The sequence below is a fragment of the Amblyomma mixtum genome, chromosome 7, assembly GCF_055824585.1.
Source record: "Amblyomma mixtum isolate Tamu chromosome 7, ASM5582458v1, whole genome shotgun sequence".
NCBI lineage: Eukaryota > Metazoa > Arthropoda > Arachnida > Ixodida > Ixodidae > Amblyomma > Amblyomma mixtum.
In genome coordinates, this window is record NC_143018.1 from 35,790,175 (window position 1) to 35,818,107 (window position 27,933).

The window sequence follows — 27,933 nt, forward strand, 5'->3', positions numbered from 1 at the left end:
TCAAACGTGCTTCGGTTTACAACACGATTTTAAAGATAACAGGGACCAGAATAGTGCACCTCGAGCTTCCAAGACTGCATGATTTTCACTTCCCTGCCACTATGCACAGAGGCAGTCCGTATTCATAAAGTTTCTTTTTTTCTTTTTCCTCATGATTCATTATTACGGACAACTCACTTTATAGACACTTTTGCTCAGGAACAAAAGTTTCCATATCAACGAGCCACAACTGTAATCGCAATGTGCAAAAAGGTCACCGAAACTGGCACCGTTTATAGGGTTAGCTCTAGTGCTCGCGTTTGTCAAGGTCGCGTTAGCCTGAAATCCAATGTCATTGCGAACTATGTTTCAAAATGGCAGATGCAATGCTAACCATCCCACAGCAACAATGTATACATACCAGAAGACCAAGATGGCCACCATACTATATAACCAAGGTGGTACCACACCATGGTAGAATAGCATATGACTAAGTCGGTTCCACAGCGCCAACGTATAGCTAGTGCCACCATACAACTCTATATTTTCGTTACACTATATATGCTCCAGTCTTTGAACCATCAAAGTTGAACCACTTAGCACCACCATTCGTATACAGATTGCGGACTACCTAGTTGACGCAGAAGGTTCGAATGGTATCAAACAATTCAGTATGCTATGGACCACAAAATTACTAGTTGAGTCAGAGACTAGTATGAGATAGGGATTCGCACCGACAACCTCTGACATCCCAAACCACAATTTCTGTGAAACCATTCGAAACATAGAATGTTCGGGGTGGTGTCAAACAATTTGTCTTCTTGTGCTGTATGCGTTGCAAAATTTGGTTTGTAACACAAAATATGGATATAACAAAGACAAATACATGCCAGGTGATCATGATGTAATATCGATCAATAGGCGGCGCTACGCAAGGGTTGCCTTGACAGATGTATATAAGGGGCCGTGTTGTGTCGTCATTAAAGAATGCGTACACAAAATCGAACAATTGCTAAGCACTTTATGCAACAATGAAAAAACTCAGAGCTAACGCTTGATACTCGATCGCTGCCTCTGCATCGGTTGAATTTTTTTTTACCAAGAAATGAGCAGAGAACATGTCAACAACGAATGGTCAGGCAAATACTAACACAGCATTTCTTTCTTTAGCAATGCCTAAGGCTAGCATCGCAACAATATGCCATCACTGAACAGCAATTATGTACCTTTCCCAGTTACATGGCAAAAACACAAAAATAAATAGTAAAGCATATTTCCCCTGGCCTTTTGTTTTCTGCAAAAAAAAAAAAAAAAATAATAATCCTTCCAAGGTCTCACAAGATAACTTAGCACAAATAAAAAAAAAGTCTAAACAAAACATCATGTGGTACCTGTCTACTTTTATAAACCAGGTTCCATAACAATATCTAACATTGCATATTTGAGCTCCAAAGGATTACACAAAAGATAATTCTAAACATAGATAAAACGTACGGCACAGCAGGCTGACTTGCCTATAGCCTGTGCACTTCTTCAACTTACATCCCTGTTCACTGTTCAGAAATGAAAAACTGGATTTGCACATGTGCAAAGTGGGTCACCCTAGAATTTAATCAAATCTAATGTCTTCTCTGGCATTATGGCACCATGTAACATTAGAGCAGGATACTCCTTGTTACAGGTATGATCATGAACCCCTTAATAATGAGCCCCATGACGAAAGACTTTGAGTACAGATTCACTTGTCCATACAATGCATAAAAGTTTCCAGCACGCAAAACACGCCCAAGCTTCATAGAACAATGGATGCCTATGAGTGATATGTGCGTTCGTGATGTTGCAAATTCCTCCTGCAAGCAAATCCCTTCAAGCAGATTTGGCACTTGTATGGCTTTTCACCCCTGTGGGATATCAAGTGCCTCTTTAGGCTGGCATCCTGCGTGAAAGTCCCGGGACACAGGTGGCAATGGTAGGGCCTCTCGCCCGTGTGAATGCGAACATGAATTCTTAGGTGGTCCTTCCTTGTAAAGGCCTGGCTGCAATGGCTGCACCCGAAGGGGCGCTCTCCAGTGTGTGTCCTAAGGTGGCGCTTCAATCTGGCGATGCCAGGTGTGGCATAGCCGCATTCAGGGCACAGGTAGCGATGCATTCCATGTTGCGAAGTTTGCTCAGGCAGGGAGCTGTACCCGCCATGACTGATGGCCGAACCTGCGCAAAGGAGGGGAGAACACGTTTCTTAAAACGAGGGGGACATGCCTCCGTTCAGAGATAAGAGCTAGTCCATCTTTCAAGACAGGTCGGAGTAGCTAGTTGGAACTCCCACGTGCGGCCCGACAGAAACTGACAGCAAAACAGAATAAAAATAGTGAGAAATGAAAGGAGCACGTGACAGTCTTATTTTCTCAAGTGCACACAAATGAATATTGTCACCAGGAAGTTAGATAAAATGATAGAAACAGTATTTTACAGGGCAAACATTAAGCGGATGCTTGCTTTTGCACATAACAAACAAGCAGATCAGAATGCATGAAGCAATCAGGTAGCATCTAGAGACGTGTAACAGATACAGAAAGAAATCTTTTAGTTCCAAGACTCCAGCGCAAGTGGAAACTGCTCACACATCCTCATGGAAATGGACTGCCGCACTTTCCTTTGCACACTATGTGCAATTTGAAAAGACATCAAGCTTGAGCAGATCAATCACCGAGAGAAGGAAAGAACATTTTTAGGCGCTTATTACATATACTATACATCATATACATCAGTCTACGTCTAGGTATTCACTATAATTGTAATTAATCATCAATCATTTGATCAGTTATCAATCACAGGCATTATGGGGAGAAAAGATTACAAGAATATGCATGTGCTACAGAATCTCGACCAGTTCTTCCACTACTCAGCCTGGCACCCAGCAGGGAAGACTGGTGTAGGTGGCCATGAACATACTCTATATATCACCACATGATAGTGTCCAACCCCCGGTGTTGAATGCCAACTACTGCAAGAAACAGCAGTACACACACAGACATCTCCTGAATGAATTAACACCACCACTTAACTCTCAAGCTCTGTCAGGAAAATAAACCGTTATCGTGTGGACACTGCTGTAAAAAAGCCCCCATCAGTATTGATCAGACATGCGAACAGTGGCCTCGATAATAAAACGCTAGGTCACCAGGTGATGCACGTACACAATTCAGCCAAATATAAAACACATTCCACAATCTTCCATAACAGGATATAAATAAGAGCACTCAGGTAAAACTTAGAAACAGGGAAAAGACAAAAGAAAAGGCATGCAGTTTCTCATCATTCAAGAGGCCACGTGTATGAAAACTGCTCACACATTCTAACGGAGATCAAGCTTGACTGTCACTCTTTTCTTTGTGCACTATGTACAATTAGAAAAGCTATGAATCGTTTGGTTTGGTTTATTGGGGTTTAACGTCCCAAAGCGACTTAGGCTATGAGAGACGCCGTAGTGAAGGGCTCCGGAAATTTAAGACCACCTGGGGTTCTTTAACGTGCACTGACATCGCACAGCACACGGGCCTCTAGAATTTCTCCTCCAAAGAAATTCCAGCAGCCGCGGCCGGGATCAAACCCGCGTCTTTCGGGTCAGCAGCCGAGCACCATAACCATTGAGCCACCGCGGCGGCAAAAGCCATGAATCAAAGCCATGAATCATAAACCATTACAACATCAAGGGCGTACCCATTTCAAATCAGCATCATGTGTGACACAAGATTTTGGAATACGCTTTAGTACAAATACACAATCTGCATGTGGCTCTCCAGTTGGTGCTAGTCACATGCTATAATGCATTGTACTAACTGCTCTCATTATCATTTTCTTAAAGTATCTACAAGGGAATTTCTGCAGTCTGCCTCCACTAGAATGTGGCTGTCACAATCGAGATTAAAGCTACAAACTCATGCTCAGCTTCTGTACGCCACACACACTCAACCAATCAGCCACCATGGCAGCTCCTGCAATATAATACTGACAGCACAGCTGCAAAGATTGCACTCGTTGTTTCTCTCTCTAAAAAAAAAGCAGGCATGGCCCGAGTCTGTCTTCGGCACACATTTAGGTGCCACGTGTGATGTTACATAGTCTCCTTAGAAGCATAACCAAGACACAATCCAGAGACGTGGAGTGACTGGAACCGTTTGCATTAAACTACAAACTTCCCAGGACGTAGCAGCTCTGCTATTACAGGTTTTGGCCCGCAAGCACACAGCAGGAGGAAATATCTTTTGTGGAGGAAATTGTATGCTCCCCCCCCCACCCCCTTTTTTTTTTACATGTGTTCCAAGTAGTTTTGAGGTACTTGTAAATGCTACTGCCAGATGTTTAGTGGCAGGCGTAATGCAGTGAAGATAAGTTTGTCATCTGAATAACTGCCCTGACTGTTCCTACCGCGCAACATTAAAAGAATGCAGTTTCACTTCACGAGAGAGAAGTCTACCCAGTTGTTTCTGCAACATGATTAGCTTTGCTTGCGGAATACTGTTACCCTGTACAAGACAAACAAAAGGTAGACACCTCGACCAAGACAAAAGAAGAACACATAAGGGAAAGATAGGTGTCAACACATTCCTTATTGGCTATTTTGCGCCATTTTACATTTCTGTCAAAATCAACCAAACCCAAGTCGAACCTCTCACAGAAGAGACAGCATAAGCCACTAAGGCACCATAATCTGTCAAGCAGATTCTCTTTCTCATGTGAAACGAAAAAAAACAAACTCAAATTTTGCTCTCATCCTTTTTAATACAAACAACTGTTTATTACCCACCAAAAAGCCCAGTTCAAACATTCATGTAACTATGTTACACCCAGCAAGACAATTACTACTAAGCAGTACCAGCTAAAGCACAATGCAGCATGCCAGCAATTTTGCTGTGCAGCAGACTTTTCATTAAAGCAGGCCATCCAAGACACGTCCGACTCTAGAGCACACCGAGTGAGTATTTCTTGTTCACCAAAAACGCAAGACAATCCACATAAAACAAAAGTAATATAAAGATGTCTCTACTGCTGCATAACATCTGCATGCAGCCAAAGTTATTTCGAACTTTCTCGGAAATTTCAAACACTTGTCACTGAAAAAAACTGCAAATAATAACCATGCACATTGAGGCAGTTGCACAACACCAGACCTGGACAAAACTCCAAGTGTCGGGGTTGCAGGATTTCACCTCAACCTTGGGCACTCTTACTTTCATACAATGAAGCTGTGGACTGGTTGTCATCAAAATGTGTCCGCAAAACCAGAGCGTCCTCTTTTAACGGGAAACAACAAGCAGTGAAAATATTAACAAGCACTACAGTACACTTACAGAGTGCAATGCAGTGTGCAAAGCGGATGATAGGTATTGTCTGGAAAATATATTAACACTGTTTTTGTTTAACAATGCATAAGGGCAGTACAGAGATGATACATCACCACAGGACAGCAATTAGCTTTCTCATACGGCTCCAACACCGAAAAAAATGTGCCTCGGTCGTCTTTTCAACACAAGCAAAGACCAAAAAAATTTGTGTCTTACAGTACACACCACACGGGGCCCCCGTCTACTTTCCTAAAGCAAGTTTTATAGCCACATTTGCTATTGCAGACACAGGAATGTGAAAGGATGCAGCGAAAAGATATTCTAAATATAAATGAAACTCAATACATAGTTAGTGGACCTGTCTTTGGCAAGTGAACATCTTTAACTCACATCACTGTTTAATGGCTGAATAGAGTATTTTAGCACACCTTCCTGGCATCACAGCACTACATAAAATATTACATGCTCCTTGTTAGAAGGTATCATCATGACCCTTTTAAAAATGATCCTTGTGAAGAAGGATCCGGCGGCCAGACTGCTTTCTCTGTACAACGCATAAAGGTTTCCAGCAAACACACCACTTAAAACTGGCAGAACACAACAAGCCTTACGGAACAACAGACGCTTCTGGGTGACATTTGCATTCATGGCGAGTCCTTTGCGCCGTGCAAGCAAATGTCTTCGAGCACAAACGGCACTAGTATGGTTTTACACCCTTGTGGGCTACCAGGTGGCGCTTTAGAGTGGTAAGATGTCTGAAGGCACTGGGACACAGGTGGCATTGGTACGGCTTCTGTCCCGTGTGGATGTGAAGGTGAGCCAACAAGTGGTCACTCCTGGCAAAGCTCTGGCTGCAATGGCTGCACCGGAAGGGCCGCTCTCCGGTGTGCGTCCTCAGGTGGCGCTTCAAATTGGTGCCGCTACTCGAAGCGTGGCCACACTGACTGCAGAGGAACAACCGGTTTCCTTCCGCACCTGCTGGCCTGCACCTGCTATGGCCGGTGGCCAAGCCTGCACAAAGGAAGAAGGCGCGTTTCAAAATTGTGACTGACTGGTCTCCATTCATGGACAGAAGTTAAACTATGAGGTCCAATAAAAACAGGTATAAAAACACAGTAAAAATTCAGAAGAATGAAGAACACACCAAACAGCCTAAAACGGAATGCCCTAAAATGAAAGTTGTCATCAGGAAGCCAAATAGGAAGACCAATATTGTTCTTTACACCGAAAACTATGTGAGGATGCTTGAGTTTGCACACAACTCAAAAGTAGCAAATATACAAAAGCACTCACGTAACATCTAGATACATGGGAAAGATGAAATAAGGAAAAGGAATTCAATTTCCCACAGCTCAAAATACCAGCAAGAATGGTTACTGCTCACACGTCTTCATGAGCCCTGACAGTTGCTCTTTTCCTTGTGCACGATGTGCAATTATAAAAGGTATCAAGCTTGAGCTGATACATCAAGGGAATGACCACTTCAAAACAACACGAGTTGTACTGGTTTTCAAATACATCCACTGAATCGTTATTCTGTTTCCCTATTTGTTTTAGGAGCAAGCAATAATGCACTGCACTTGTTACCACCATGTTTCTTAACACAAACTAATGTTTATTAGCCAGTCTAGTCTCTGCGTCACAGCACTGATAGTTCTTTTCACACCCCGCATCTGCTGTATAAAGCCATTTAAAGTGTACCACTAAAGTTCAGGTTAAGTAAAGTCACGACTGTGGGCACGGTAAAAATTTGTCAAAAACGTGCTCATAGAAGCTTAATACCTACGAAAATTTTTTAAGAATTAATAAAAGGCCCTATGGGGGACAAAAGATTGCAGGACATGCATGCAACGTCGGACCTGCACAGGCTTCTACCTATACAGCTTAGTACCCTGCAGCTAAGTGCCTGCCTCAGTTTGCTATCGCAAGCATACAAATACCCGTTTCATCGCCACATGGCATTTTTGAATTTCCTAGCTCTCACTACGGTGGCTCTGGCGTTTGGCTGCTGAACCAGGGTAGCGGATTCAACCCCGGCCACAACAGGCCATATTTCTATAGAGATGAAATACAAGAATGCCCGTGAGCTGTGCAATGTCGGTGTACAGTAAAGAACCCGAGGTGGTCTAAATTAATTCAGTGCCCCCCCCACTACAGTCTCTCTCATAGCCCATGTGTAGCTTTGGGATGTTAAACCCCAAAATTTACTATCTACAATTTCCTAGTTTGAATGCTGCGCGAAGCACAGAACCCAGTCTGAAGAGCAGCATATGTTGCAAGGTTTCCTGGCTCAATCAGGAGCATCACTAAATTCTCATACAGATCACATAGACGCTGCTCAACAAGCATTTCTACAAGTGTGCAATAGACATGCCAACCGCAGTCTCAATAATAGAGTTAGTTGGTGCACAGACGTGATCCAGCCACCTGCTGCATATTCCCACATTTTTAGTCCCCCAAGAATGCCTCTGAAAGCAACTGGTCTGATCATTATAGCAGCTTTTTTGTGCATATGCAGATGCCTCCATGGCAATCTGAGATGTTGAAACTCAACCATACTTCAATGTGCAGCTTAAATATCACCATAATGAAAGCAAAAATATGAAATGGCAAAAGGGTAATTACTACTGTGGACGCAAAACGAAAATAGAGATAAATTGGTACAAATGTGGCCAAGTTCGTAAAGCACCACTGAAAATGGAAAACAGAACTGTCATAGTTTTCTTGAAGCAGTATGTGAACGTCCACTGCACATGACAGCAGATGTCATGACACTTGTCAATAAGTTCCACTGCAGAATGAACTTCGGGCAAGTAAGAATGACTCAAGCCATTGGTAATCCACTGATTGGTTACTATGGAGACTTGAACTTCATCAGAAATGTCACGAGGGTAGGCTTATGATCTGGAAAACAACAACAAAAAAAGAAAACATCACCTCTAGCCACCACTTCCCTCTGCCCCATCGTATCTTTTTTTATATATATATATTTTTCACACAAACACAGAGAAAAATGTGAGAAGCTGGAGCTGCTCGGTGGAGTTACAGAATGCAGCAATAAAAATAAAGAAATAATCACAGTATTTCCTGAAGAATATCAAAATCAGTTCTACCACTGGACCTTGTGCAACCAAAGTTGCTCCTCCTGAGCAACTTCTCATGACAAATAATTAATTGTAACTCCACATGCCATCATCATCAGGCTGACGATGATGATGATGCCACAAGGTCATGTGACCTAGGTGCCTGCTTCTGAGGGTATTTTTTACTCACAGTGCCGATGTCACCAACACCACCGCTGCCAGATTTTCTGCACAACAGAAGCCTCAACACTATCGCGTTAAGCGGAAAACATGACAAGTCACTGTATTTGCTGAGGAACCTGAATACCAGGATTACCACTGTACTCGCACTAATACCACTGGTACTTAATGTTATTGGCTGGGGATATTTGGCAGGAACTACAAATATATGAACGGCAGTGCATATGATTCTCTCCCCTGGAATTACGGATATTATTTATGCACTAGTAGAAAACAACTACACAGCTTGATTAGCACGCTTAGGTGATATTAAGTCACTGGATTTTGCTTATTGTGTTCAATTCTTTGTTCATTAATAAATTCTAACGTATGTTCTCCAAGCCTAGCACTAATTTGCTGCTTCTAATTTTTGTTTCGTGTGCGCAGTTTAGACCACAAATAGTTCCTTTTTGGTGTTAGCCTAATTCCCCCCCCCCCCCTGGAAAAAGTTCTGCGGACGCCCTTGTCTGCAGCTGAAGGTTGTGAACCTCAAAAAACCGCCCCACAACTTGACATGCCACCTCTGAGGATATATCTGTTGCATCCTTGAAAGCACCTTACCTTGAAAGCAGTTTTGTGCCATCTTCCAAAACATAAGGGTCACCATTTTAGCACCTCCTACAGCAACAATGCATTACCTCTGGCATCCCAATCTTTAGGCATAGTGCACACGCCTACGAGCTTCACCATGGCTAAATATGTTGTGTTGTTCTATGCAAGAAGACAATATAAGAGCGACATATCTCTGGTAATAAAATAAGGCCCTCAGCCCTACTATAAACTGTTAGAACCCACTGCCCCTTACTTGATAGCTAGCTTTTTTTGTCCTCTTGCATTACTCATGATCTCGTTCATGCTCCAAGTCATGCGATATACCAATTTCGATAGATTCCTTACAAATGATTTCCACTGTTTTGCCATGACCTGCCTTATATAAAACAGTTTGACAATCATACCCATACTTCTCAGATATCTATGGGAATGTTGTGCCGATTGTTTCTCTCACTCAAAAGTTTGCACAACTCATAGGCAAATGACCAACCTGAATCATGTTTTACCCCAATCTTTTGATTGGATACTTTGAGCCACGCAAAGTGCACACATTAGTCATCAACACAAACAATTAAAACACAAATTCACATAGCAGTCACTTTGTTCTTTTTAGAAAAGTTTGCAAGGAGATCACTATTCACATATAACTACAAAACAAATTAAATAAAGAGGTAGTACAAGAATACAGCATGAAATAAATTAGCACTATATTCTGAACTTATTTCTGCAGTTTATTATAGTCTTCAATTATTCATCTCACATAAAAATATACACAATAGTTGTCTCTGCAAAGATTATGAAATGTGATAGCGCTGCCAGTACATTCTAATTAATCACAGCTTTTCATGCAAATGGTGCAATAAAATGCCCAATTTCCTTCGTATAAGAAAGTAGAAGGAAACAGCGTATTTTCACCTCACATGCAGTGCTGTACCACGTTACATAGTTATTCGAGCAGATGGGATGACCGTCCTCTCGTATTTATGGTGAAGTAAATGGCAAGCTATTGCAGTCTTGAGTTCTGGCAATACATCTTTGCTTTCCTAGAATAACACAGAATGCTTCACCTGATTCGCAAAATTGTATGCAACACTACCCCCACTGCCACAAATGCTTGTCACCAACGAGACATCCAAGTATGCTTAAAGACTCACAGCAGTAAAAAATATGGATGTATTAATGAAAAACACCGATCTCCCATTGGTCTAAACGAATTCTAGTGGAACTTTGGGGAAATGTTGATTTGATTAGAAATTGAAACGAGCATGTTGCAGCTTATGTTAACGAAGCAAGTAAATAACATCAAGCATTCAAATGGCCCTAAAAGGCGTTCTTTTACAATACTGAAATGTTTTGTTTTATGGGGGTTTAACGTTCCAAAGCGACTCAAGCTATGAGGGATGCCGTAGTGGAGGGCTCCGGAAATTCGACCACCTGGGGTTCTTCAAAATTTCCGGAGCCCTCCACTACGGCACGGCGTTCCTCACAGCTTGAAATATTGAAATGTTTAAGCCTGTATGGTGTACTAATGACTTTTGATGCAATGCAGTAATTCTCTGCCAAACATTAGTAGAATAGAATCGCTTGCTGAAGTTTGGTTGAACTGCACAGCACAAACCACAAATATTCTTCAACGTGAAAAGTCAAAATTACACTTTCTTCACCTTTTCACTTCTTCCGAAAACTACTATGCAGTTAAGATGAAGCTATGTCGTGACGGCTTCAACTCCACTGAGAACATTTTGTTAGGCCAAGGAATAATTTCCGGCTGTACAGAGCTGCAAGGCATATCAAGCATGAGGAGCCAGCACTGGTTTCCAATGCCACCGCAATCCACCGCAGAGATTTTATAATACATGCACAGCTTTGCTTGGTTCTCTCCTAATTCGCCGCAACGGGAAGGGAGGAAGATGGGAGTGAACGAAGACACCGTATTCACCAGACGCACCTTTGTTCATTCCAAACCATCGAGCTGGCATGGCGGAGTGGTAGCGCGCTCGTCTCGCACTCCGTAATTGCCCACATGCAATGACAAGTTGCACCTCAGTCGCTTTTCTATACAAACCGTAGATTCTTCCCTGCAAATATGTTTAACATTCATGCAATTATGCTCTGCACATCGAGATAGCTAGGCCTGAAATAATACCAGTGAAGGTATACTAGTTTGTGAACATGGTAGAGGGAGGGCAGGCAGACACTTTCTTGACAACACAAAGTGGACGAGGGAGGGGAATGCCTCAGGGTGCTTGCCAACGTCTCGACAAGGGGACTTGTCGTCATCTCGGCAAAGCGTTCATCATTGGCGGGGTTGAAATAGGGTCTTCGCTTCGAGGAGGAAGGCCTGGCGACGGGGAGAAGGGGTGAAATGGGAAGGGTGTTAAGGTGGGGAATGTCAATCTTGATGGCTGGTAAAAAGAGTTAAGAAAATAAATAGGCCAGCTCAGCAGAAAGAAATCCTAATAGTTTTGTTATGTGCCTAATACCTTCTAAAAATTAGTCATGCAGGACAAGTCGGATCGCTAGAGTGCAGCAAGTAGTTTCTGTATCCCAAGAAAGAAATGCAGTGGAGGCCACTTATAACGTAACCACTTTTAGTGCAGAACCGAGTAAACAGGCTGCATGGTTTGCTTCTCATTAGAATGAGAAGCAGGGAAGACCCCTCGCGTCTTCCCTAAAGATCAAAAACTTCTTTGAAAGTGAGCACAGGGGTTCTCCTTACCATACAGAGATTTAGAGCTTGAGGGCTGGCATAATAGCTTTACTATACGTCTGAGAAGTAAACCGTGCAGCCTGGTTACTTTTGACAAAGACTGTACATAATGGTGGCAGTGCCTAATACGGCTACAGTTACTGGAAAATTTTACAGTACTGCATTCCATTTCCCCATGCCGCCGGGCTTGGAAGGAATACGTCCGCTATGGTCCCAAGTTGCTGGAACAGCGAGCACCAAACATTGCAAGTAATTGCACGGGCTCGCGCCCACCCAAAGCCTTTGGGCTTTCCTTCTAGGGACTGCATACACGCGCAAGTTTCTGCTTAGACGAGTTGCAAAAATCATTGCTTTCAGTTTCTTCTGAGAGTTCATTCACAATATCACTAAAGCTGCCTCTGCTAACTGTACCGAAGATTATTTTGTATTTTATAATAGTACCAACGTCCCGAAGGCAGATACACAGGGCGCCACAGACGTAATTGTCACGCAGCGGCCGACATATACCTTCCAGATCCGTTTGCAGGGAGAGAGGCATTGCGGTACTCCGGGTTATTCCAGTGACTCTAACACGAGCGTGCTTGGGGGTATGTAATAGGGGGGGATAAATACGTTCTCCCCAAGTTAATCACGGCTGACACATTTCAAACCAGCCCGGACCCCACTCCGTGATCGCGTACGCTCCCAAGGGCGTGCCGACCATGGCGGGCCTTGCTCTGAGGGAACAAAGAAACAACACTCTGGCTGTCACAAACTGGCATTTATTGCTACAACAATAACGCCAGCTAGAAACAAAATGCACTAGGGAATCGAGGTCGTCCGACTCACCAGAGAGGTTACAAGCGAACGTTTGCTCATGCTAAGGCAAGCGAGGAACTCCGAGGCCGGACGGGACGAGCTGGCAGGATAATGTTCACATCACGAGGGCTCACATCGCTGGCGTAGAGCAGATCGCCGCACTGAAATCCCGAGCTGAAGAGAGAGAGTTCTCCCCTGCGTGCATGCAGCAATCACACCGTCTGTGGCGCTCATGGCGCTATGACGCTGGTGCCCTCCCATGTTAGTTAAAATAACTAGAAACTAGGGAGAACCTACCGCAGGGAAGCACACCAAACAAATGACGCTGGGCAAAAACCCCACAGCATGCAGCACCCTCTATGCGGTCTCTTTGCTGCGTTTAGTATGTGTACGTCATGCTATCTGCAGTCGTATGCAGGCTTCTGCCGTTACAGCATCGGCGTCTCCAAGTGCCGTCCAAAAGCGGCATGCTTTATCGCTCAAAACCAAAGAATGTATGGTAAAGGACGATGAGAGTGGGATGAAGAAAGTATCAGTGGTGGCAAAGTACAGCATATCCGACACAACCGTGTCAACTACCTACAAGAATCGAGAGAAGGTGCGACAGCAACTGCAGCAAGGTTCTTCTTCGCTGTCATGAAAGAGAATTCGTGCATTAAAGTACGAAGATGTGGATGCGGCACGCTTCAGATGGTACCGAGAAGTGATGGTTCAGTTCAAAGCATACCAGTAAGTGGCCCCACGCTCTAGTAAAACGCTCTTTTAGGCCATGATGACTTTAATCTACTTCATGGGTGGATCCAGCGCTTCAAAGACCGCCATGGCGTCAGCTGCACAGCTGTGTGATGTGAAAGTGGAGAAGTGAACGAGTCCATCGCAGTCTGGCTCCAACCATTTGAAAACCATGCTGTCAACATAGGCGAACAGGGACATTTACAATGTTGAAGAAGCTAACATATTTTATAATTTCCTGCTGAACTGCACTCTCACGCTGAGAGGTGAACCTTACTCAGGCCTCAAGGCTTCAAAGGAGTGTATTACAGTGTTGTTTTGTGTAAATATGGACAGCAATGACAAGTGTCGCCTGTTTGTCATTGCAAATTAGCGAGACCGCATTGCGTCAGAATGTGAGAGTGCCTGTCAGTGATGTACAAAGCAAACAAAATAGTGTGGATGACGCAAGAGATGTTTACGAGCTGGATTTGCAAGTTTGACGAGTTAATGATGGCAGAGAAGTGGTGGGTTGTGCTTATCCTCGAAAACTGTACAGCTTATAATGTCCAGCCAAAGTTGACTGCACACAACTTGAAATTTTTGCCAGCCAACACTACCAGGGCGTCATCGCCACTGTAAAGGCACTCAACAAAAAACGCATTTTTGAAAGAGCTTTGCTGAACATACAGCAGCAGCAGCCCTTTAAGGTGCATTTAAGGGGTGCAGTCGACAAGGTTGTTGCTTCGTGGTGGCAGGTGAAAGTCGCAACAATAAGCAAGTGCTTTCGAAAGGCTGCTTTCGTAAGTAATGCTGAAGCTTTGGAAGCTGATAAGAAGAGCAGCGTCGTCGATGACGCAGTCAATGCCATCTATGTGTGGTCCGGCCCCGTTGAGAGCAACTTTGTTTCCACAACAAATACTTCTGAAGAATATGTCGATGCTGATGAAAATGAGTTGGCTGTCTGCGAGGAAGCGAGCACGGGTGACGCGACTGTTGTAACGGTGTGCAGTAGCGTGAAGGTTGTGACCGAAGATGAGATGTACGGTGAGGACAATGTACAATATAAGTTGGTGTCCGTCCAGTTTTTTAAAGCAGGTTTTATAACCAAACCTGTCCTTTCAAACACACCAGCCGATAAAAACGCAGCAAGAGAATATTCTTAAAAGGAACGAAACTGGCTGCACTGCAATTGAAGTAGACCTTTCCTCTCAGTGCAGTTCTTTGAACAGCCCCACGGCTCACTGTTGTTCAGTTAAAAACCAAGATTGGTCTGAAAGGATGACCCTAAAACATTATAGCAGTTCATGTATCCTTTGGCTATATGGCAACATGTAACTATATGTGCAGGTATATGTATATGTACAGTCTTTGTCAAAAGTGACCAGGCTGCAAGGTTTGCTTCTAGCTTGTATAGTGGAGCCCTTGTGGCTTTCCTAAAGATCGAAAGGTGTTGGAAGGTAAGAAGACCCCCAGTCCTTCCCTTTAACAGCCATTTCAGCTTCAGGGAGGCTGTAAGGGCTCCACTGTACGAGCTAGAAGCAAACCATGCAGCCTGGTTACTTTTGACAAAGACTGTGCATGGCAACATGTTCCTAGTAAAAAAGGGGTTCTATAGAACTCGTTGAGTAAAACACGTGGTGAAAAAAAATTGACAGACAATTACGATAGCCAATAATGCGAAGTTTGAGTGCAGTGTGTGCATAACATGCCATCTGGCAGGTGGCATGCTATGCTGCCACCCTCTGGGATCTTCCACGGCAGCCACCTTCCAGGTGGCGTTTCACTCTGCTACTTGGACAACCGGTTACGCCAACAACACTGACGCCAACGTGGAATGTAGGCACGGGCGTATAACAGCTGCGCTCTAAAACAACCTAGCCGCCAAGCTGGCTTGGTCAGTGCATGCCACTGAACGATGGCAAGACCACAGCTTTATAGAGCACTGGCTGCCTCTGGGTGATAATACCGCTCATGAAACTCCAGTCTCGTCCTTTCGTAATACGCCTGCGTGCAAAAGCGGCACTTGAACCGTTTTCTACCCTTGTGGGTCTGCAAATGGTACTTTTGCAAATGGCACTTTAGGCTGCCGTCGTGCTTAAAGGTCCTGGGACACAGGTGGCACTGAAATGGCGACTCGTTCGTGTGGAAGCGAAGGTGAATCTCCAGGTGCTCGCTCCTGGCAAAGCTCTTGCTACAGTGGCTGCACTGGTAGGTGTGAGTCTTACGGTGTCGCCTAAAGCTGGTGTAGCAAGCTGATGCGTAGCTACACTCACGGCACTGGAACTCCCGTCTTCCTCCTTCAAGCGATGGGCTGCATGTGTCCCGAGTGGTGGTCATGCCTACACAAATAAAGAAAGAACATGTTCTTAAATACACGTGGGATATGACTACGTTCATGGATAAGAGTCTCAAAAGAGGTCGAACTCCAAGGTGGGGCCCAACAGAGGCCAGCAGCAAAACAGTAAAAATAGACAAGATGAAGGAAGCACAAAAATCCTCATCTTCACTATACTCAGTTTCATACACAGCAAGCAATGCTGCTAAAGCTAGCACGCCTGTTCGCGCAGGCTAAGTCCGCACACAAAAAGTAGTTTGTCATACAAGCAAAGCGAACTCAAGCATATTTCGCAGCGACAAATCTTAAGTGCCGTGACTGGCACCTCCTGGACTTCTTTTTACCTCTTGCAACATTTTCGTCCAGCGACTCGTCGAGATTTCGAGAAGCAAAAAGTACACGTGGCGGTAGCGGTTGGTAGGGTGAATCTCTGCACTCAAAAAGTACTTCACACTTCGTGAAAATTATGGCCAGAGAGCCCAACACTGAGCGTCTCACAGCTTCGACCATCATTTTCAATGCTACTACATTGTTTTGTACCGCTCTTTGTATTCGTCCAAACAATGACCGGAGCTTCAAGAAGAATGAATGATATGTGGTGGAGTAATATAGTTACTTTATCGACCTCCGCAGCATTGCCTGCTATGTATGAAATGAAGTATAGTGCACGGAAATGGACTCTGTCGCCAGGAAGTCGAATATCACGCTCACCGTTCTTCACATGATATCGTGTACAAACATGACTTTGTTTGCAGCTCAAAAACAAAACATTGTACATGAAAGCACTCGCATAACATCTAGAAACAGTGAAGAGTCAAAAGGATGGAGTTCAATTTCTCATTGTTCAAGATGCCACTATGGACAAGAACTGTTCACACATTTTCATCAAGCTTGACTTACTTTTTACTTCGTGCGTTATGTGCAATTAGAAAAGACATGAGCATGAGCCGTCACAGCATCAAGGAAATGACCGCTTCGCACCGTCATGCATGACACAAGCAATGAAGCACATCTGCCAAATCAACATTCTGTTCTGATTTGTTTCATTAAAATGGGAAAATGCATTGTAATAACAGTCCCCATTACCTTTCAATTCCTTAGTTATGAGCTAGTGTTATCATCATGCCAAGGTTACCAATGTCTCCTTTTTCATGTCCAGTGTATAAGCACATTCAAACAGCATTATCCAGGTGCACGTTAAGTATATGGATGAATGTGCTTTTCAGCTTATCAATGAATTAAAGGACTGTAGAAATTTGACACAAAAAACACTTATATGTGCCTAACGGCCGTAAATATACTACGATCAGTGAAACAATCGCATGTACTATGGGGTGTAAAAGATTATGGAACTTGCTTCACAAGAGAAGTAAAGCGAAGAATGCTGGCACAGTAATCGTTCCTGAAACAAGACGAGTCGAAGTGCTACAAGTGCAGTCAAGTTGACTAAAAATTGCATAAAACACTACTAAGACAGCAGCAGTTCTGTTGAAGCAGTATGCGAATGTCCAGTGCATGTGACACCAAATGGCAGGGCATCCTTCAGCAAGCCTCAATGTAGTGTGGATGTCCGGCAACAAGTAACAACTTGGCAGTGACCAATCCACAGAGTGGAGACTTGGGCTTCATCAGAAATGTCAGGTGGTGGGCTCAGAACCTAAAAAAAAAAAAAAAATGAAATAACGCCATCTTTAACCAGCATGTGACTACACCCTTTGTAGCACGTTTTTTTTTAAACTCAGGTGGAAATTTCGCAAGTGGGACACTTAAAGTGGGTTATTGCACAGGGACCACTTGGCAAAGTGGGACCACTTGAGCAAGTTGGACCAGCTGACAAACGGGACCATCTGAAACTTTCCGGTTTAAAAAATAACATTGCAGATTTCACTTAGAACCATCCTATTGTATATTTCAGACAATTCCAACTAGGTTTTGAAATTGGTCTCAATTGTGCCTTTAGTCAACTTAAGTATTATTAAGGTGCAAAAAGAAAACTGATTTGTGAGGACTGCAGGGTGGCTCTGAGCCTTTCACAGGAGAACTGAAACTGTGAGAATTGCATATATCCTGTCATAGAAATCAAGACACACATAAGCATACATCACACAAGAAACACTTACTATAATAGTCAGACACTAATAGCATTAGCTCATGTATGCACGTCCACAGAACTAAGTTCTGCTCCCATACACCTATATATCCTGTTTAACAGACTCTCATACTGAAGACAGTGGCACTTGCCTACTGAGTGCAGTTTTCATATAACTTCGATCGCAGTGATTGAGCAAATGATGATTACAATTTAATAGGTTAAGCTCCCGACAGTTCTTATTTTAAGAATTGCATTTTACTTCTGCCTTGCTTGTTAAATATGCAAATGTTCACATGGATTGTGGTTCCACTTGATGTCCAGCTGTGCCCACTACTTCTTAGTTAAGACGACACTATGTGGCGGGGGAGTTCACCCCACTGCAAACATTTTTAGACCGAGAATCATTTCCGGCTGTGGAGAGCTGCAAGACATATATATCAAGCATGCAAAGAGATAAAGACTCTGCAAGAGACAAAGAGACTCTGCACTTCATGACAATTATGTTTGAAACAATAGTAGCGAAGGCACACTGCAGTTTGCAAACAGTTTGAATATGTGCTGACAGTTTATGAAAATTGGTCATTCAAGACAAGTCGGACAATTAAAACACTTATCAAGAGTACAACACAATGTATACAACTCAGCTGAACACAGCCAGGACAGTACAGTAAAACCTTGTTAATTCAAAGTCATATGGACGGTGAAAAATGTTTTAATTAACTGAGTGATTAGGAAAAATTGGACACAGGCAAAAAATTTCAGTGCAAGAACACGTGACCTTTACTGGACAAACTTTGCGACTACTGTTTATTGCCGCGCCAATGATGACCCGCCATCTCGTAGCCCTTTCTGGCGGAAAACAAAACAAAAAAAAAAAATGCTGACTCCAAATGTAAGTCAACACACACACATCCTCTGTCCTGCTGCCACACTTTGTTTTGTAGACTCTAGCCGGATGGCATAGCAGCACATGTGCAACTCAAGGCAATGCGATCACTAGAACACCTCTAAAGCCGATACAGATCAGACTGGAAAAAACAGTGCTCTGCCTTGCCTTCCTCACTCGCATGCGACCAGACCCGACTGACTAGCGGCAAGCTGAACTGCAAATTGTCCTATAGTTTCAGATTCCAGCTAGACAGCACACTTCCATAGACCACAGGAGTTTGCTCTCGCTGCCTATTACTCGTAGAAGGAAGCGACCACATGCACGATCTGGGTAAAGGGCATGCAATTCAAATTTCTTTAGCGGGACCGATTTGCATACGAATTGTCAACTTTTTGACGCATGGCCCCATGCCTCCTGCCAGGAATGGGCACCGGCAATGGGCGCGTACTACCCACCACTCATCCAGAACAACCTTAGACCCCGAGAATAGGTCGGCTCCGCGCACAGGTCGACACGCCAATATATGATGGTTGTTTTTAAGAAAGGCTGCCTTATTCACGACGGTACTTAAGGTAATCAGGGATGCCGGTAACCTAACCATGGCACACCACTCACAAAAAACTCAGGGGGCACTTTGGCTCTCTAAAGTGCTGCAAGGTGAAAGCCTTTCCTGGCGCACTGTTTGGCATTGACTGCGAGACTGTTTGTGCTGTACTAGTGATTTATTTGACTGCATACACTTTGACTACACATTACAACTACACACTTTGATTGCCGACTTTGACTGCTTCTTTAACACAACTCTCTCTGCTTCGATGAGTTCGGCTGTATCCATGGCTCTGTTCGCAGTAATGAGGTATGTAATGTGGTCACCCATGGACGCCTTATGCCCCTTATCGGAACGGACGACAACCATTTTTTACTAGTTATCGTCTGCACTAAAAGGGGGCGTCAGGCATCCGTGGGTGACCTCATTACTTCGAATCCGCGCCCTCTGATGTCATAACCAATTCGACCAACTGAAAAGCGTGACACCTCTGCTGACAACCTTCTGTCGACAACATTGAGGCATTAAAGGCTCTCGCTTTAAAAATGACGCAGGTCGGCGTTGCTTGCTGCCAACCTGTCACAGGCACGCAGCTAGAATGGTTGTGTCGCGGGGCACAGATTAATATTGCTAAGGGTAGGAGATACTCGATGGCAGCACCTCCGCTAGATGCTGCCTTGACGGTGGAGGGGCTGGAAAGGAGCAACGAGCACATGCTCCACTGCCTCGACGAAGTGAAGAGAGCACATTACTCTGAAAGCGGTATCCGCAACTGCGTTGCAGTGAAACCCGCTGTCTTGTCTATAGGTGCGCGCTTTGACAGTCTCCCCGCCTTGGGAGTACCGGTGCTGGGGATCTTTGCATGTCAAGCATTGGCATCTCTTCGCGGCGCCCCTTGTGGTTCCGAAAGGCCATCTAATCACTGGTTTGCGGCGAAATCAGGGTCAAGCATTCCTAAATATCACCCCAGATATTCGAATTAACCGGGTCAGTGGAGGCTTTGGCTTCGAATTATGTGGTTAAATTCACATTATAAGTACGGGACCGGAGAAATTGTTCAAGTTACCTGGGATTTCAAATTAAATAAGTTTGAATTATCGAGATTTTACTGTACTTCATACTCTCCTAATGCTTTCAAATTTCTATAATAGCACAATGCAACTAATAACTGTGTATTAAAGTAATGAGACAACAGGCACTGAGGAAAACAAACATCGAAGTACATTTATCGATCACAACGCTCCACGCAGAGGGAATGACTTAACATTTGTTTTGCAATGCCTAGACCTAATAACAAGACAAAACATCAGCTTAAAACAATAATTACCTTTCATATTTACCTTTGTTTTCCATTTTCTTTAACATGGTACCAACACAGAAACAGATATGGCAAAGTCATGCAGAGCACTCAAAGGATAAAAAAATAAATAAAAAAAACCCTGATATTTCACTGATAAACCTTGTAGGCAGAAAAAGACAACATTCAGAAGTACACATCATCCAGTGTTTGTCTAGTTCCCTAAAACAGGTTTCATGATAACATTCGTCCTTGCAAACACACTAGGGTTGATAAAAATGTAAAAGTGGATACTCTAAAAGGGAACGAAACTCGGTACACAGCAAATAAACACTTTCTTTACCAGTGCTCTTCTTTCACAGGTAATTAGTTAAATTAGTTAAAAACTGGGATTCCTCCCAACAGTTCAACCTAGAACCTCATCATCGTTCATGTCTTCTTTGGTTATACAGCAGCATGTGACACATTTAAAGAGTGTTCTCTTGAGTGCCTTCAGCAAAAAGCCCTGTGCAAAGCAACCTTGCAGCCTAACTGGCTTGTCCAGCGCATAAATCAAGATTGCCAGCAGGCACGCAAATTAAAGATGGCAGTCTAAGCCCCGAAAAGGGTTCAGCTTAAGTTAAGGACAACGTAGCGAGCTATGGAAAGAAAAATGATAGCTGTAACGTTAAGAGACCGGAAGCGGGCGGAGTGGGTGAGAGAACAAACGCGAGTTGGTGACATCCTAGTCGAAATGAAGAGGAAGTGGGCTTGGGCAGGGCATGTAATGCGAAGGCAAGATAACCGCTGGTCCTTGAGGGTAACAGAGCGGATTCCAAGATAATGCAAGCGTAGCAGGGCACGGCAGAAAGTTAGGTGGGCGGATGAGATTAAGAAGTTTGCAGGGATACGGTGGCGGCAGCTGGCAAAGGACAGGGTTGATTGGAGAGACATGGGAGAGGCCTTTGCCCTGCAGTGGGTGTAGCCAGGATGATGATGATGAGTCTAAGCCTTACATCACAGCTTTATAGAGCAATGGGTGCCATTGGATGAAAAAGCTGCTCATGAAATCCTAGTTAAGCCTTTTCGGTACATGTGTTCGAACAAGGATCTTTAGGCCGGCATTATGTGTGAAGGCAATGGGACACATGTGGCACTGAAATGGCTTCAAGCCCGTGTGGATGCAAAGGTGAGTCACCAGGCGGTCGCTTCTTGCAAAGCTCACAGCTGCGATGGCTGTACTGGTAGGGACGGTCTCCGGTGTGCATCCTCTGGTGGTGCTTCAAGTTGCTCTCAGAAGCTGGTGCGCAGTCACAGTCAGGGCACTGGAACTGCTGTCCTTCCTTCCAACGATGTTTGTTGAGGCGATGGACTGCACGTGTGCCGAGGGGTGGCGATGCCTGGATAAAGATATGCCTCATTCAAGGATAAGAGCTCTTCCATTTCTCAAGAGAAGTTACACCTCTGAGGTAGCGCCCGATAGAAGCTTCCGCAAAACATGGTAAAAATAGAAAAAATGAAGGAATGCACAAAAGATCCTTTACACCACTGCACAGAAATAGAATCTGTCACCAGGAAGCTGACGAGGAAGCAGTTTTTCACTGCTTAGCGCAAAATCACTCATCTTAATCACCCTGTTCAACAACATCTCAACAATTTTCCTTTGGAGAGCACCTTTTATTATTTTTTTTGTAGTATTTATTGTACCTTGTGCATAATAGAGTAACGCTGCACAAAGTGATCAGTGGATCAAATCATTAAAGTTGATGTTTCTTTTCTGCTTCTGATGCCTTCTTTCTTAGCTCCTATTTCGCAGGTGCTAGAAAGAGAAAGAGCAATATGCCTCCAAAGACTTAAACTAAAAATTGCAGGCAAAAACTAAAAATTGGTAGGGTGTTAACGTGTTAAGCTAAGTAGACGTGCGAAAGCATGTGTTCAGCCTGGCTGGCTCATGGTTTTGCTTTGCTGGGTCACCGGCACATCTGGCGACGATATTAGACTCAGGTTAAGCTCTGATCGAGGTTAAAGGGTAGGGTGTTAACGTGTTAAGCTAAGTAGACGTGCGAAAGCATGTGTTCAGCCTGGCTGGCTCATGGTTTTGCTTTGCTGGGTCACCGGCACATCTGGCGACGATATTAGACTCAGGTTAAGCTCTGATCGAGGTTAAAGGGAGACTGAGGCGGTTTTCGAAGCAGCTAATTTTTTAGGGTTTTGAAGTAGTGTCATTGCTGATCACGTCTGTGAAATTATTTTTGCGATTTTGGCCAAAACAGTGGCGCAATCACCAATTAAAAACGCGATGTTTAAATCTCCCGCGCCGCGCGCGACCGCAGGAGAGGAGAACAGCGGAGAGGGAAACCTCGTCCATGTCGGCCAACGTGACGTCACGTTGAGGAGCCGGGGATACTTCGGCGCACCCGAGAGAGCTTTCAGCGCGCGTTGTTTCTCGTGCTGCATGCGTTGTTCCTCGTACTGCGTGCGTTGTAACGTACAAAGCGTGTCAGCCGACCTTGAGAATCAGATTCAACACGAGGTACTACTCTGCTTTCGTGTCCACGAACAACTACGCCCGCGACTGTGTCGTCTTCCACTGTTTTCCGCAAGATCATACGCTCGCAGCGCAAGCGCTCGCTGCTTTGACGAAGAATTCAAGCCGACCAAAGAAAGCGTACTCTGCTCGAAGCACTTTCGTGACACCGGCTACATGCAGAGCTTGTCCCTAATGTAATCTCTGGAGATTTCGGTCGCGACTGAACCATGACGCAGTTCCTTTCATTTCCTCGCGCATGAGAGGCGTGTCACCATTTCGAAGAAGCGCCTCTTCTAAAAGCAGAAACATGCTCACTAGAAACACGCCCCTGCAGAAACCTAATACAGGCTCAAGCATGTGTTGCTCTTCTCAGCTTATAGGTGCGGCCAGACCACCTGAGGCGTGCTCAGCAAAGCTCGGTTAGTGATTTTGTACTCGGTTCGACGTGTCCAAGCAAGCAAGCAAAGCAAAACACAATAAAGCAAAGCAAGCAAGCATTGAAGCTCTTCATATGCGGCATCTCGTTTAATCGTATCTAAGCGATTAAAATGAAAGCGTTCGACGTTCTGATTTCGGATGCAAATTTAACAGAGAAATGAATGCCAACCAAGTTTTTGCAAAAAAACATCATGTCTCGCAACCTTAGTCGGTTTCTTCTTCAAGTTGTGGCAGCGAACGAGTTGCAGCTAGCTTGGCTTTTAAACACACATATAGTTGGCCACTACTTCACTGAACATAAACTGCAAATCTAGGAAGGGCGAACGTTTCCGAGCCAGCGATTAATATTTTCTGGCATCTGCTGAACGCGTCACAAGTGAAGCAGCAGCCTTGTGCGCGTATTTAGCTTGGTTTCCAGCGCACAATGATTCCTTCAATATCCTGTGGTCACATGCCTCGCAGTGCTTGGCCACTGCGCTTCGCTAATTTTGACATCAGCTTTGTGCTGCTTCATCGTTTCCTTGAAATACTTTGCCCCAACCTACGCCGGGTAGTGAGAATAGGATTTTTTGTACACAGCGCTTTGGGCCTTTTCTTTAGGATGACGCTCTTTCGGGCGAGCCAGGAGGCGTCCGGTGGTGGTAATTGACTTGAGTATTGTTCGCACCCCTTCCTTTCCGAGAATACCAGCCGAGGTTGTGCTGGCACCTTTTACGCATGATCTGCGTACGTGTCTTTCACGCTAGCGTATGCTTGTGCTAGGCGTAGAATTTTTTCCTTTCAGGTGATACGTGGAATGAACAAACTGTAGTATCCTTTTCTTTAGAGGTCAGTAAAAAAATAGTCGCCATATTCGCTTTTACAACGCCACGGAAAGCTGCGATCTGCACTCAGCGCAGCGCCGGATCCGCATCGGCAGCTTCTCCAGTCCTCAAAGTGACGTCACGACCTCGCTTGACCAATCACGGGCGGCGGCGCGCCGCGCGGCGTGCCCCGCGGCAGAGGCCGCGTATTTCTGCTAAAAAAGGCAATTCGCGCTTGTTTTGGCCTTATATGGATGCGATATTCGAGCATACAGCATGAAAAACTATAGGACGCCGCTGCCAGCCTGATTTTCAAAAAAAGTGCTTCAGTCTCCCTTTAAGCTGATCTGATCTGTTCGCGATTCAGACGGAAGTTGGTAAGACAGCGACGTGCAATGCACAATGCTAGAGTGTGTTGCAGTTTAACACGCAGCATGTTAGGTTGCGACAATAGCCTAGTGCTCTCATGCAGTGGTCTGCGAGGCTTATCTGTTGGCACCACCGCGGGTTCGACTCCCAGTCATAGATATTTATGATTTATTTTTAACTTAACATTGCATCACTGTTGCTAGGCAACGGCACAAGAAAAATCTAGACAAGATTCATGGTTGGTGTTGGTGAGTGTATGGGTGCTTTTGTAGAAATATTGTTTCTTCTTTTTTGCCAATATGCTAGTTCAAAGGCTGCGATGACATCGATGAACAATGCGATGACAACAGATTGCGTTGGTTATGTTGAGAGCTCACTCTATGAGAGTTTGTTACTAAATAAACACTTCATCGGTTCCTTAGTTACCAAGATCTTCTTGCTCCTACTTATCTGAGTAGCTATACCACTCCTGTCACTTTGATGTCCATTCTATTCATGCCTCTAGCTTTGGTTGGTTTCTTATAAACGTTTCTTATTTGCACTCCGCTCGTGCACACAAGCTTCTTCAAGAACAACTGTGGTTGTATAGCATTTTCGGTTAATGCAACTAAACTATCTTTCAATGACAAGGCTCCTTGATTTTATATAACTGAAATTATATCATCTGCTTGTAAAGCTGGCTGTCTGTAACTTTTGGTACTGATATGGTGGACACCCTCTGGTTGGCGCTTTTGATCCGCAGGGTCCCTTCAGGCTTCAGCCATCTAAATAACAGCTTGCGGTAAAATGCACTGCCAAACACAATTTTGTTTTTAAAGATTAGGCTTCTCCTGAAAAAGGCTGAAAAAAAAAAAAAAAATCAAGTGCGAAAAGGCATATAAAAGAACAGAAAGAGAAAATGAATTTGGGGATGCCTTGGCAAGGGTATGCACAGAGTGCCGAAAGAGATAAGGATGGCCCTGCCATGGAATGACGGCAACCATTATGCTTTTCATCACAGCTTTATGGAGCAATGGGTGCCTCTGGCTGATCATTCCGCTCATGGAATTTTAGTCTTGTCCTCTTATTATACACCTCTGAACAAAAGCTAAGCTTGAAGTGTTTTACCCCCGTGTGGAACTGCACATGAATCATGAATCTTTAAGCTGGTATAATCCGCAAAGGTCCTGGGACACAGGTAGCCCAGAAATGGCTTCTCACCTGTGCGCATGCAAAAATGTGTCACGAGGTCAACACTGCTTGCAAAGCTCAGGCTGCAATGGATGCACTGAAAGAGGCGTTTTCCGATGTGTGTCTTTTCGCGGTGCTTCAGGTTGGCATCAGAAGTTTCTGCGTAACCACACTCACAGCACACAAACTGCTCGAGATGTTTCTCAAAACAATGGGCTGCACGTATCATGAGGTATGGCCATGCCTACATAAAGAAATAACATGTTCCCTAAAACATGACGGATATGCTTTCATATACGGTTAAAAGCTAGTCCATCTCCCATGAAAATGTAAACTCCAAGGTGGGGTCCAACAGAAATTGGCAGCAAAGCATCCTTATCATAGAAATAGATTCTGTAACCAGGAATCCAACTGTCATGCTGACTGCTCCATATATGCAAGATCATATGTGTGGAAACTTGCTTTTGCATGCTACTTAAAAGCAGTACAGACTACACAAACAGCGTACGAATAACTGTAAAGTACAAAACCATCGCAAATCAAATGAAAGGAAATACAGGAACACCATGGGACAGAAGCACGGAAACGCGCGAGGAATTTCTGAAGGGAAAGAGAATGTGGGAAACGTAATCAGCACAGTTTTTCTTTTTTTTTTTTCCAGAGGAGAAATAATTGGTGTTCGTAAGCCACAGCCATGTGTGCAGTAATATCTAGAAACACGAAAAAGACAAAGAATGGAATTAGTCATCGTTCAAGATCCCCAGGTGGTCGAAATTATTCCGGCGCCCTCCACTTCGGCACCTAGCTCTTTCTTTCTTCTTTCAATCCCACCTTCCTCCATTCCAATACGGCGCGTTCGGGTGTCCACCGGAATGCGCACGATTACCGCGCCATTTTCTTTCCTCAAAAACCAATCAAAACCAATCGCTCAAGATTCCACTACAAATGAAAATTTCTTACGCATTCTCATGAATCCTCTTCTTTGTGCATTAATTACAAAAGACATACGAGCCGATACATTGTGAAGGGAATGACCATTTCCCACCAACATGCACAACACAAGTAGTGAAGCACATCTGCAGAATCCCCATCCTTTTCTCAGACTTGCAATAATGCACTGCACTAACTGTTCCCATTATCTTTTTGAAAGCAACGACTAGTCATTCACTTAGAAACGGTGATCACAGTCCTGTTCCGTGTAGACGTCGCGAGTTAGAACGGTCGGAAAACTTTTAAATGCTATTTTCTCGGCAATAGATGCGGACCGCCGGACAAACACCAAGGCAAGGAATAGACCATCGGACGTGAGCTATTTCAAGGAGCCTTCAAAGCAGTCGCAATAACAACAACAGCAAATACATGTATCCTTAGCACAACGGGATTACGAGTCGCACTCCGGGCCACCAATGCATTACGTACAGACGAATGAAATAAAGTTTCCACTGCTCCACTACAGTATCTGCGCACAACATTCAACTTTTGCTAGGTCGCGCGCCAATCGTTTAACACCGTAAAATGTTACGGCATTTGCTTATGGTAACATGTTACGGTTACTTTAATCCGAGAGACTATGCGCCAAACTAGAAAGCTTGAACTCACGTACGTACCACTGGGCACCCAGCTAACAGCCAGCCTTGCCTGTGGTAAATGTCGCTTGTAGTATGAAGCTTTCTTCAGTTGCGAGGTCGCGGGACGCGGTGAACACAAAGAAAGAGCGTTCAGTCAAACGACTTGTCCAGCGTTCATACGTGCGCCGTTGCCGCCATCGTCGATGCACATGCAGCTTTCCAATCGTGTCAACACCGTGCCGACAGCGCCGACAAAAATAAAGAGTTCTGTAAAAATTGGGATGTGGACAAATGTAAAAGTATCTGGTTTATAATGCAGCAATACTTTAGTTGCATACAAATTTGTAAAGTGAAAACCGAGAATGAGCATGTGAAACCCGAAAACGAAACTTTTCAAGCGCGTTTTTTCTACCACGTGACCTGATAATTGGCGCGTGATTTGAACGGCCTTGGCAGATGCGTGGGGCGCAGGTTGCGCAGGCACGACGCAATGTCTCTGGCACTTCGTTTCGGGTCTCA

General features: G+C 44.3%; 1 protein-coding gene and 1 long non-coding RNA gene across 2 annotated transcripts; both read right to left on the reverse strand.

Moving 5' to 3' along the window:
* Window positions 1–983: 983 nt before the first annotated feature.
* LOC149335657 (uncharacterized) lies at window positions 984–27,624 on the reverse strand. The gene is made up of 2 exons (XR_016284084.1): window positions 27,454–27,624; window positions 984–6,332 (listed from the first exon to the last, which is right to left on the reverse strand). It is a non-coding gene; the product is annotated as an uncharacterized LOC149335657 (long non-coding RNA).
* LOC149335658 (zinc finger and BTB domain-containing protein 41-like) lies at window positions 14,955–22,556 on the reverse strand. The gene is made up of 2 exons (XM_089552260.1): window positions 21,762–22,556; window positions 14,955–15,736 (listed from the first exon to the last, which is right to left on the reverse strand). Exons 1-2 carry the CDS (start codon window positions 21,955–21,957, stop codon window positions 15,330–15,332), a joined length of 603 nt encoding a protein of 200 aa, XP_089408386.1. The 5' UTR covers window positions 21,958–22,556; the 3' UTR covers window positions 14,955–15,329.
* Window positions 27,625–27,933: the final 309 nt, after the last annotated feature.

What these genes read in the sequence shown, in the direction of transcription:
- LOC149335658 (XM_089552260.1), bottom strand. Translation starts at nt 21,957, where the DNA reads ATGAGGCATATCTTTATCCAGGCATCGCCACCCCTCGGCACACGTGCA. An exon ending in CCAGTACAGCCATCGCAGCT is followed by an intron (nt 15,737 to 21,761) that starts GTGAGCTTTGCA and finishes TTATTTGTGTAG; the next exon opens with GCATGACCACCACTCGGGAC.